Source organism: Bombus bifarius, unplaced genomic scaffold (genome assembly GCF_011952205.1).
Source record: "Bombus bifarius isolate JDL3187 unplaced genomic scaffold, Bbif_JDL3187 scf7180000008274, whole genome shotgun sequence".
Lineage (NCBI taxonomy): Eukaryota > Metazoa > Arthropoda > Insecta > Hymenoptera > Apidae > Bombus > Bombus bifarius.
Window position 1 is genome coordinate 628,014 of NW_022884558.1, and position 13,106 is coordinate 641,119.

The 13,106-nt window shown below is 39.3% G+C and overlaps 2 protein-coding genes across 2 annotated transcripts; both read right to left on the minus strand.

Annotated features, from left to right (window-relative positions):
• Positions 1-478: 478 nt before the first annotated feature.
• LOC117212107 lies at positions 479-5,284 on the minus strand. Its single transcript, XM_033456614.1, has 4 exons — positions 4,749-5,284; positions 3,084-3,256; positions 1,957-2,073; positions 479-881 (listed from the first exon to the last, which is right to left on the minus strand). Exons 1-4 carry the CDS (start codon positions 4,890-4,892, stop codon positions 752-754), a joined length of 564 nt encoding a protein of 187 aa, XP_033312505.1. The 5' UTR covers positions 4,893-5,284; the 3' UTR covers positions 479-751.
• A 1,389-nt stretch (positions 5,285-6,673) lies between these two features.
• Positions 6,674-12,361, minus strand: LOC117212084. Its single transcript, XM_033456562.1, has 4 exons — positions 12,173-12,361; positions 7,774-7,934; positions 7,015-7,122; positions 6,674-6,957 (listed from the first exon to the last, which is right to left on the minus strand). Exons 1-4 carry the CDS (start codon positions 12,281-12,283, stop codon positions 6,852-6,854), a joined length of 486 nt encoding a protein of 161 aa, XP_033312453.1. The 5' UTR covers positions 12,284-12,361; the 3' UTR covers positions 6,674-6,851.
• Positions 12,362-13,106: the final 745 nt, after the last annotated feature.

Consider the following 13,106-nt stretch of genomic DNA (forward strand, 5'->3'; position numbering starts at 1 on the left):
TCTGAAATTATCCGTTAATTATTGCAAGATAAAAGAAGATATAAACACAAGATACTTTACTTTACTTTAATACTTTCTCATAAAGAATTGAATAATGCACTGGTAGGTGTATTAAGAAATATCCACCCCATCTAAAAGATGTCGACGATCTTCAAAACTCGAAGAGGTGTCTTTAACAGAAGAAAATTCTGAATAACAATGTTCGTCATGTGAAAGTAAGTATGTCTCTCTTCAACTATCGAATCATTTATAACAAAGGGACAGCAACAACATTTAAATCGCATTTCTGAATGTGAAGGTTTCATATTCAAAAGTACAATACTATTACCACAAATATTACTTGACTATGAATTTACAGGTTGTTTAAGGAGGCGCAACTGTCTCTTTATTCATTTCTTCTATTAACAAAACTAGCCAAGAGGAATCTAAGTTAAATACAAGACACATACATTCTACATTCTACATTCAAAAATTCACCCAAGCACCAATCATATCCGAGAACATCCTGTTTGTCCGAGAAGACTGTCCTTCGCACTGGGCACAAAATTGCAGGCAAGACAAAAGATCCACGCAAGTTGGTTGCACAATCATGCGGACTAAGTTGCGTCGAGAACGGAAGATTATGTGGTGGTGTGGTTCAGGTTGAAAAATCAGCGTGGAACGGGCGAGCAGCCAGGAAAAGTCCACCCGTGAAACGCGGTCAACGTTTGCACACGCATACGAATGCGTTCAATTCCTGGTTACTTTGGCCTCAGAACTCGAGCTCGTAAATGGAGTGACGGCAAGTCGGATAAAGATGGCCGCAATCCTGTCCGCTCTGGTGCGCCTGCTCGTAAGCTTGATCTTCCGATCGTTCGAAACGCCCGCCGTCCCTAGGCAACCTGTAAGAAAGGAAAATAGGATTTTAAGGTAGCCGAATGGAACTGACGAGACGAGATTGCCTCGTCGAACGAACATCGGCTTCGATTTCAGACGTCCTCGATCTGCTTCTTTCTATGAAAGTTACCCGAGACAGATAATTCTCTTATCTTGTAAATACGTGTAGGTGTTGGATTTTTGTTTTATCTGTGGAAAAGTGGAAAGCTAGGTGTGTGAAACTTTGACTAGTTGTCAATAATCTTTTTTGTAAGAAGTAAAAATATGTCGCGATTGTTGGCAAAATTATTATTCGTATTTATCATATATTTCATTTTAATATATGGCACAAACTTGGTGGTATCTAAATGTAATAACACAAAAACTGGACAACTTATAGACCATTCTAATATCTCATGAGCAATCGGTAATTTGAGTGAATGAAATTTAAGAGTAATATTTTGGGCTGATATTTTATAAGGATACCAGTGGATAGTAACGATAGGAGATGATTTGGAAATGGAACACGGTGATGATGGTGATCTATTTGGAGTAGCTAAATCGGTTCGTCAAACGGTGGTTAACCGATTTCATGGATCCGGCATCATTCGTAACTCAATCGTTTCGCTTGATTAATCCCTTTAATTGATTATATGCCGACCAGCCAGACGTTTCAGTCTCATAGTCGCTACGATTTAGTAACTGTTCGAATTAGTCAGATCGATCTACCTTGTCATTAAATATACTAGTAGTTATTACGTGCAATAGAAGCACGTACACACAGGACATCCGCCTTTTTCGCGATTCAGTATTTCGCTTAATATTAACGTAAATACTTCAATGAATATTAACGATGTAATTACTATACGTTATCCCTGCTTCGTGTCACATTCATACGCTGCATTTCCTATTAATACAATTATGAATATAAACTGCAGTTTCGATAGCCATTATCGATCTACTTTTTATAGAAATGTCGTACAAAGCATTTTTAAAGTGAAGATTTCAAGTGCTTAATGAAACAATGTATATATTTATATAGACATTATCCAGAACCATAAAATATCAAGTTGACAGAGATGAATTAAATAAGATACTCACGTGAAGATGGCGTGCAATAGCTCTTGAACCAGGCTCCCTTTCCCAAGATCCGAAGGGTTCCTCTGGGCGGCCTCGCACAGAGCTTTCAGCACGCAAGCTCTTCCATCCAGGCCAGTGCTGTGGATAAGCTTTTATTTAAAAACCTCACATTTTTACAAAGAACGCGTGAAATCAATATTTCCGGTAATGGGGCGATAAAACTGATACAAAGTTCTTGAAAAGCTACGACGAGGAATATCAATCAAGTTGTCTGTTCGCCCCAATGACGTTAATTAAATTTCTACACGAAGGATAACGTTTCTATGAAGTGATACTTTGTTCGGGAACTGCTCAACAGTATCTGTTCATAAAACGAAACTTTATTAAAAGAGAATATAAGAGTGCGCGGAAACAGAAGAAACCGAAAAATTAAACGATTCTACGGTATCATGATCCTTCTTCTGAAAACTCCATACTCACTGGAAGTACATACTCTTTCGTTGCAAAGTTTTTAGTTTCTATTTTTTTTTTTTTTTTGATAACTCAACCTGTCGCCAATGTCATTTATTTAATATCCGCGAGTCTATCGTGTTATCCGTATCACAATCACAAAAAAAAGGAAAGCGTTACACAATAACGAGGACGAAATCAAACCAAGCGTCCCTCTGTTTCGTTATTCTCGCGCGTTCCGCATGATAATTCTTGCGCCTGCCACGCATTTGCATGTGGCGGCCGGCGAAAAAGGGTTCCATTTGCATGTTACGTCACGCTTCGGGGACGAATGAAAAGCGAGCTTTCGCCGAATAGAAACAAAAAGACCAGAGAGAAGGGGGAAAAAAGATGGTAGTCCTTCAGAGTTCCTATACTCGCCGCTTTTCTCCTTTCACGATTTATATGATACCCTATTTCCTGACTAATTCGAGACAATTCCGCGATTGCAAGTTGCACAAATCGATAATAATGGAAGCTAGTGTAATAAATGAGGAAATCCCTGAAGCTAATGAAGAATTTTATGATGTAAGATGGACGAAGAAGCGAGATCAAGTCTTCATTAAACTTGCCCCAAACAAAAGAAACGAGAGTGATGTTAGTTGAACCGAAAGAAAAGCCGGAAGTTGAAAACACTGACGGTAAATTGACTTACTTACGATTGCAGTAAAGCCTCTATCTTCGGGAACATGACGCTTCTGCTCTTTCGATGAAGCAACTGCGCAACCTTCTCGTCGACTTTGTCCGGCAACTCCCAGGCTAGAGCTGCAGTTAACCCCATCACCACATCGTTCTCTTTCGCGTAGGTTCCTACTGTTAAGCAAAACACCAACTAAAGAACAGAAAAAAGAAGGCAAAAACTAGTAACACGGCCTCACGAATCTGAAAATTTGTACAAATAATGAGTAACACTTTTACAAAAATTAACGCTCGCCCTTGTTATTTTTGTCTAAAAACGTGTATGAATGAAAAATATGTAAATGTTGAAGTAATTACTTCTAGGAAAACTCTACATCTCTTTCTGTTGTATACCCCGGACTTGGACACCGCCGTTACGAGGAGAATGGAATTTAGTGAAGCAAAAAAATTAGAAAAAATGGGAGGTCCATATTATTGTGCCCTTGAATGTGAATGTTGTTTTGGGTTACAAGGTCTAGAAACAAAAAAGCTATAAGTAGATTTTTATTGCTGTTTCTTGTAACTTTCAGCTATACACCAAGGCTAATTTTTTGGTAATGTCCTTTGCTATAAATTCTCCCTATCAAATTCTATTGTAATGCAACACTGCTAGAGTGAGGATCTGGATCAGCATACACTGTACCCGTATTTATACCTATACTTACTTCAATATACAGGGTGGTTGGTAACTGGTGGTACAAGCGGAAAGGGGATGATTCTGCGCGAAAGAAGAAGTCGAAAATATAGAATAAAAATTTTTTTTCTTTTGTTTCTAATTTTTCCATCGAGACAACGATCTACAGTGAGATCCGTTATAACGTACCGCACGCGTACGGAGCGAAAATTTAAAGTCGATTTTCTCAAAAACAAAGCCTCAAACGAAAAACTTTTATTCTATATTTTCGACTTCTTTTTTCGCGTAGAATCACCCCCTTTCCGCTTGTACCACCAGTTACCAACCACCCTGTATATATTCTATTACAAATTCATCCACGTGTTCGTCTATCAATTAACCTCAACAGTAAATATAGGCAAGTGTACACTACCATCGATAAGTAATAATAAGGTATATTTTAAAATGAAATGTTTTAAATATCGCAATGTTCGATCTAACTGGTGCAAAAATGCACAATTTTGTTCTCAGCGTTTTCCTTAGTTGTATAACAATCTATCTTCTTGTAGCTCTGATGTTGTATCTTAAGCTTTTAAACGTTTACAAACGTAATTGTTTCTTAATATAAAAAGTCATAAGCATTAAGAAGCTAAGAGATCGATGCATTTCGATAAATATGGTAAATATGTGAGCCGTACGCTGCGCTTTTATAATCCCGTTGAATCATTTTATTTATATGACTCAAAATAATATATTATAATCCCAAGGATTTTCTAATGATATTAGGTTATAATTAAATATTAGGTCGTCCGAAAAGTTTCTTTCATTTTATAAGGAAATAATGGATGCACAACATTTTCCGTTTTATATTATTGTATCGAATTATGTATAATCCATTTTATTCTATCAAAATAAAGATCACAACGTACGACAGATTAGGTTTCATCTTTGTATAAAGATGCATCGTTGTAAAAGAAGTGTCTGTAAAAGAAAGACACTTTCCGGACAACCTAATATATAAATCGTAGCGTACCTGCACGTTGCTGCCTTCCGGAAAAATCAAGTACCTTTTGCGCCTCGACAGGGTCCTCGGGGTGTAGGTCGTGTTGTCCGTGGCACAGATCGCGAGGATATCGAGGCACCAGAAGACGAACAAAAGACCTCGGATGCCTGGCATCCTTTCGATGCAACGCAACTTTCCACTCTCATGCGATCTTCTCTTGGACGCTTAGCACCGCGTCGAAAGGGAAAGTGTCGAGTGGAACTCAAACGCGAGTTTCCCCTCCGCAATGCACTTCACTGGACCAAATGAGAAATGCGAATCATCGAACGATTTGAACGCGGCTGCAATGTGTTCTGCACTAACCGATCGTCGTCGTTTCTCGAACAAACGTGGAATGCTTTCCAGCGCCGGTTAACGGGAACAACTGGTGTCTCCTGTGTCTATCCACGAGTCTAATGAACCGTCTGACGACCCGTCGACAATTCGTTCAGCAAACGAAATGCTTACACCACAGTTCGATCCACTCCATGGCTCGTTATCACGACCTCAATCGTGTTTCTACGGGATCACGGTCTTTAATGAACAGAAGATGGTGGATTCTGGGTGTATCAATGGCGATAATCACTCTGAGGAATTTCGGCTAACGAAAATTAGTTCAAAGTTTCGTCCAAACGATGAGTAGAGGATTTTAACTTTCTGGGAAATTATGCCGGTTATAGATATCATTAGTTCTTTACAGAAGTTCGTAGATTTGAACCTGGTTATCCCCATTTCGACTATTCCATGTTAAAATACTACATTTCTTCTTATTACTTTATCTTAACAACTTTTCAATATGTTCCAAAGTCGTATTATTCTTCTTATTGCTATAGGTAATCCAAGCAGAAGCCAGTATAGAGGCAGATTTCAGCTGAAATTGCGATGACAATCAAAACCACGTTCAGCCAAAACAGACGACGATAGCGCGAAATATAGGCCAGGAACAGAGTAAACGAAACGCGGAGAGGCATGGGCCGCTGGCTCATTGTACTTTTAAATGCGCGCTTATATTAATTCATACTGTCTTCGCTGGGCAGAATGTTGCCCTTCTGAAAAAACTGGATGGCCAACGAGAGTGGCAGAAAGAGAGAAAGAGAGAGAGAGACGGGACAGAGCTCTTTTTCACCGGGGCGACACTTATTTCCTCATTTCGCGGGCCATAGCGGCGGAACGAGCGTCTGTTAATTGCATATGGGAGTTGCGCTCGCGAGCACAACACGCCTAAACCCCATCCCTCGCTGCTGCCTGGCAAGAAAACCGCGCGGCTTTCTAAATTAATGCTTTTCGTTAACGCGTGGTCGCCGGCCCCTGACATGGATGCAATTATAACCTTTCTGTCGAGGAATGCGACCGTCCTTTCACCGTCCTCGAGCTGGAAATCCGTCGAGAAATCGCACGCGAAGGGATGACACTCCTGACTTCCATTTAAGGAATAAGAAAATTACAAGTATCGGTGCGCGATACAACTTGCGACGAGAAAGAAAATTATTTTCTATTGACGCGTTTAAACTTGGTCGAAGTCAGGCAAGTTAGGCGAATCAGCAGTAAGACGATAACGGTAAAGGAAATTAGCTAGTAACATCTAGAGTACAGAATGACAAGTCCAAAACATGTGAGCGGAATAACTTGGTTGCTTTTAGAGATGGTAAAAGAGCATCAAATAACTACGAAATGAAAGAATGAAAAGCAACCGATTTATATATCAGTATTGACATACTTACGTCTGATAGTATGTTTATACATATATGTATATATTCGAGTTTAACATTGCAGATTTTAAAACGCGAGTTTCAAACGGAAGAATAAAAAATTTTGCAACAGTTTTCCATCTTGTTTCAAATTCATCTATTTAAATTTGTTTGAACCGAAGTATTTTTATTGATAATAACGATGAATGTGAAAGCCTGAGGGGATACGTCAAGTTGAGTGAATAACAGATTCTGACAAGAATAAGGTTGTTTAAATCCGGAATATTTGATTAATCGAAACGAGACTTAAGGAGAGAGGGATTCGATTGGAGAAACGTCACTTTTAATGTCTTTCCTACAGTTTCATAAGTTCAGCTTTATCTACGATTTTCGAAAACAGGTAGATTTATTGCTCCATAAAACCGTCAATTCCGATCAACTCGAGGGGGCAACTTCTGACGTGGATGTCACAGTAAAGAGGCTCCATCGACGAGCTATTTGTCGTATATGATCTGAAATTGGTGACGATTAAGTGGCGTTTACGTACAGCAATATTAATATCTGCTTACCCGATCAGCAATTTTAATATCTTTGCGATCACGCCATCCCTCTGGCTTACGTATTCCATCGCTTGACAGATATTCTTCAAGAGACACGATCTCCCATCAAATCCATGGCTGCAACGTTCGTGTGCATACTTTAGCATGAATAGTACGATAGAATTGAGCGGTAGACATCCGAGTGATTGAAAAATCGATCGAATAAAGTTCGCTAGGTATTGTAAACTCTGGATCTCCATAGTCAAATAAATAGAAACAGGAACTACAGTCCTTCTGAATAATATTTCTATTTGTTCTATTTATTTGTTTAGGTTTATTTTATATTCGATCAGTAAAAATCTGTCCACAACGCAACATTGTTACAATATATTCTTGTTTGTTCATCTACTCGAATCGATCAATTCTACATTAGTATTCCATACCTGACGATCTGGTATCTCGCAATTTGCCCAGAAGAATCCAGAAAACTTGGATATGAAGAGAATCGAGAGACTGAAACGAAGGATGAAAGTAGCCGAGAAACAAGAAGAAAGAAAAAAGAAGCAAAGAGAGAGTGGCTGCAGAAGCCGAGCGTGCTACGGAATTGGCCGATCCGTGAACTAGGCCAGAAATCGTCGACCGGACAGAAACCCATCCCTTTCGGCTAAACCTTCGTCGTTCCGGTAGCGATGCACAGGTCAATTTGCTAGACTATACGACTTGCACGGCAGCAGCCACGGATCAGTACTATCCTCTGCATTATTCAAGGTCTATTAAACTATTTATTACCTCTCGTAGACGAGCTTCGCGGCCTGGTGAACGTCGGAGATGGACCTGCCGATTCTGGTGTCGGCGGACTCACTTGGAAGTTGCCATACTAGCTTAAAACCAGCCGCATGAGCGAATATGGTCGAGTAAGACAACGCCGTGATCTTGTAATTCACCCTGTACTGAAAGCAAAGACCGGTTAATAGTAGCTGCTATTCCCAGGAAGAAAGCTAATGGCTGGCAGACAAGAGCCGATGGAAACGGTCATGGTCACGAGAAACCTTCGCAACTTGATTGTTCGACCCTGATTGCGCTCCACGGTCGATGATACGTGATAGGAATCGAACGACTTGGTGACCGATTCGAGGATTTCCTTGTGGTTTAGATGCGAGGACGTGTGTTACTATCGGCGCATGATCGAAAATCCCAGCCTTGGGATGGGTTAAAATTTCATATTGGAAAGAATAGGTGGTGGTAAAGGGGTGACTTCAAAAATAATCCAATATCATGGCGAAGAACCTACCCGTTTCCAATATCGAGTGGACAAAGTCAAAAAGAAAAAACGGAAAAAAAGGTATGGAAGGAAAAAAGAGCACGTGTGTGTGCAGGTATGGTCTGGCTGCAGCTTAAAATTTCAATTTCGAATGGACAATGGCATGTAGAGAGGGTAAACTCGATCGACGTCCGGCATTTTCAGCTTGCTGCACCTCATCTGAAAGGCAAGGAACAAGCTGGGACAAAGTGACAAGGCAGGTGTTACTGGCTTCGATGTTTCCCGTTAAACTGTATATCGTGCAGATAGTGGTGTAAGCGTCACGCCAGAGTGTTGGCTGAATCTGGCAAGTCGTTTATCAGAGGAACACGATTCTCTGACTCTCTCTCTTTCTTAACCGTGCTATTAGAAACGAAGGTAAGTTTTGTATTTCTTTCTCTTTCCCTTTTTCTTTCTCCCTTTCCTCTCTTCTTTTATTTTTCTTTTTTGAAAAAGATTAATGTCTTCGAGTTACACCAAGCTGAATCCTCGAATCCTTGATCCTTATTTCCAATTCATAAGCTAAGAAATAATAGAATATAACACACGCATTGCATCTCTTTGCGTTGCATAATCCCTCTGGCGAACGTATGAATGTATTCAGGACTGTCGAAAAAAGAAACGATGATAAATTGCGACTATGTATCCTATGACGTACGCTTCCGTTCAATTTTTACGAATACCCTTGAAGTCATCTCAAGACTCTTCCCTCCCTTTTTGCTTCTGTGTTCTGACGTGTCATAATCTCCTTGTCTTGCTACTACTTTCGAGAAAATACGTTTCTCGAGGCATAAAATTCTCCTCGCTTAATCCGTTAACATACAAGTTTTCCCTCCGTTTATTCTTGAAAATGATTAAATTCTTGTTATAATAATGATGTAATAATAATGATGAAATAATGTTCTTACGTATTAGAAGTACTAAGTACGTATTTAAAACTATTAACCAAACGATAATAAACTGTCGACTAACGATAAAGATGCCGTGTTATGAAAATAAAAATCTGGAGAAAATCGTAGATGTTACAAATGCGCGTGTCGAATAAATGTTGAATATCGAATAATTGTAGACGGTAAAAAATTGCAAAAATTTCAAATATGTATGTGCGAAAAGATTAAAAGAGTCTAGGCTATCTAAACATCATACAAATCCCGTTTTCTCATCGATTATTCTTTCACACGTATCTGCGATAATTTTATTCAAAAATAATCAATCCCTCTATGAACCAGTGGCAACTTAGAACGTTTGAAAGAATCCAGGTTGCCCGTTATCGGATAAAGGGCAACGTGATGCTGCACTTTTACACTTTATTATTGCGTTTTGAACGCTGCACTTCGAGTAAGAGAGGAAAGGGACGGAAGAGCCGATGTATCGATTTATGGTCGGTGATCTGGAATTCAGCAGCTGTCTCGTACGTTGCCCAAGTGTATATGGTAGTGCACGTGCAGCGGCAGTATCGACGATACTACGCTTGCACTTGTTCGTAAGTGCACTGGATCATCGCCGGTTGCATAATTCTTCTAACGCGTGTACGCGGAATGGCTTGAAATGCAGCCTAATGGCTACTGCACCTGGTGCATTCCTCTGCATCCCGAAAATCGTAAACAATCACCGACAATCGACTTTGTTCTGCGCGCACACACACACACACATACACACACACACACACGTACATACGTCGTTGATATGCCCAATATCCTCCGCTCGTATATTTGTAGGACTTAACGAACCGAGATTTATCAATATTCTTCATCTCTTTGTTCTTTGAAAACCTTTTTTGTTATAACAGAACTGTTAATCGAAATATTTTTTTATATATGCGTGCTGTATTTACACGAATCAAAATTTTATTCTGTCGAAATAGAAGAGAATCAAATATGACGTTGATTAAAAAACGTTCCTTCAGCGTATTTTATTGTACATTATTTAAGGACGTTAATAAAATAGTTGAAATATATATCGTACCTGGCGAAATATAAGCTACGAAAAGATAATAACATATTGCTAGAAAAAAAGTATTTCTTACCGAGCACTCGAAATTGATATTTTCGGGATAAAAAAGGGAACAAAAATAGAATTTTCCGATCAACCTAACGAAAACCCTTTTTGTTCGCCTCTAAATAGAACAACCTTTATTTTTTTCAAATAAATAGCAACCATCAAATACGCAAACTCGAATCATAAAAGAACTTGATTTATACCTTCACGTTTTTTAAACGACGAAACAAGGCAGCGTGCTCGCTGGGGTAGAATTCAGTAAACAAGGAAGAAAAATGCTTGAAAGAGCAGCTATTATTCATGGGAATGCAAAGATCAAGCTATTTATCGGACCACGTGAAAATTGCATTGGTAGAACAAATTTCTCGGGCGTTTCTATCGTAGCGATCAAGACGATTCGTTCCGCGGTGGACCCGGTGTAAAGATCCAAGCGCCAGGATCTTGGCGAAGCCGCGTCGCCCACTTACAACCAGTAAATTTTCCAGGAAGCAACCGTGACAAGGATAATGTATTCGACTGGCGGGTCTCGCGATACGTTTCAGCTTGATCCACGAATTACACCGGGAGTAACTTCATCGTGCATTAATGCGGTGCATTACAGAGTTGCTCGGGATGGGCTCGTCTCGGAGCGAGGAACGCCTTTTAAGGCGAAAATACGGCGCAACGATCGACTTACATTAGTCGCAGTCCCCTATCCCTGGAACATATGGCGCATAAATTTCTGCCACAGCCGCAAACTACGTGACGTGGCCTGTAAACACGACTGACAGTGTAAAGCGTACCTTTCGACGAACAATTGACAGTCTAATTTCCATACGCATATGGATCGAACGAGAATTTCCATCATTGAGAATGGTGGAAAACTTTGAAAAGAACTTGGTGAGAAATCACGAGGGATCACTGGTACATCAATCATCGAGTAGAAGAATAATCGTCGAACCGCAATTTACAATCCAGATTCGAATTAGTACGATGTAACTTGGGTAGTTGGTTATGTCAGGATGACCAAAGTTGGCATGTGAATTTATGTATTAGGTTGTCCGAAAAGTGTCTTTCTTTTACAGACGTGTCATTTACAACAACTCATCTTTATATAACATGAAATCTAATCTGTCAAACGTTGTGATTTTAATATAAAATAGTATAATATAGTAATATAGTAATATAAAATAATATAAAACGAAAAATGTTGTGCATCCATTATTTCCTTATAAAACGAAAGAAACTTTTCGGACGAGCTAATACTATTTCTCTACTTGGTATAATAAGTACAGACGATGTAGAGTGGTTGTAAATTATACTCTAAGAGAAGTTAATCATTTTGTAGAGCCAGTTTAAATCTTGAACTGCAAGAATTATTTGCAAATTAAAACATTTCGCTTATGATCTTTTATTAAGCTTATATGGTATCGAGTTTTTGTCATTTCTTGCGTAATAACTGTAAGCAGTGCAAATTGGTTTACGTCATTTTTCTGTATGAAAACCTTTTAATTTAATAATAACTAAGTTCATTCACACGATTACAGAGGTTTGCATATTCGTGGCAATTATCTCTACCATTTCTACAATATTGAAGATATTTAATCCACCGAAACCACATCTTCATCATTGGACCGCGTATGTTTCTACAAATTCACGGCTCTATGAACACAACGAACGAAATCTATCTTTGTTCACCTACTAATTCTAGTTATTGTAGCGAGCATAATACTTTGGATGTTATAATATTAAATTTCTTATAAATACATAAACATCCGCAGTCTGCTCGTGACATATCAATTCTTTCCGTTTCAACTATAATCGACGAAAAGACTCAAAAACCACAAAATTTCCATTCGTGACACGATAAAAATAAAAAAATTAGTATACTTGGCAGACGTCGATACTCACGAAAAAGGAGCTACCTTTCCGAAATGACAGAGATCTGGTGGGTCTGGTCGCGACCACAAGCTCGCCCGCGGTAATGAGGATGAAACAGAGAATGCAGAACAGCAGTCGCATAATCAGTGGATGTCGGGCCCTGGGCCAAGATGTCCTCGCGTACTTCCCGTTGCAGTCTGCTCGGAATATTCCAGCCTGTCTAGGAATCTTCGTCTGATGGAATTGAGTCGCTTCGGTAGACACCGTTCCCCAGGGTTATTGATAACGGTGCTTTGGTCCCCACCAACCATCTTTTCCACTTTTTCGTTCTATTCGCGGAGATATCTTGGCTCCTCCTCTCTTGCCAGCGAATCTTATGAAGCTGTTCATTTCGGAGGTCATTGTTTCAGTAGAAGTATTCATGAATATTTAGTTAGTTTTGGGCAAAGAGTTAAGTTATTCATCTTGATATTAAAATGTAGCACGACACAGATCCATCGTGTAGAACAAGTAAGACATTGAATTGCGTAGTGTAACGTTCGGAACATGAATCATACTAGTGTTTCTCCGCTAAATTATTAGACAGTTCGCAACACTAATGGAATTTACATCCTCTTCGCTTTATACAAAACACTCTGCTTGAACGGCGAGATAAATTGATATAGTTGGACAGTCTATGATTTTGTTATTGATCCTTGGAACCTCTTAGCTACGGTTGAATTTTGTACGAGGCTGTTTCTCTTTTGTTACGCCAGAGTTTGACGCGAATTACGCGTAAACGATGCAGCACTGCAATGTGTGACGGATAATGCTGTTCTCTACGCAAGCACATTGGAACGAAGTTTTTGATAATTAAATTATCATTTTTCTTAAAAATATGGCGCGTATACTTTAACTTGAATAATTTACTTCAATAATTAATAATACAATTGAGCGTGATGTATTTTAAAGCACGGTACGACAC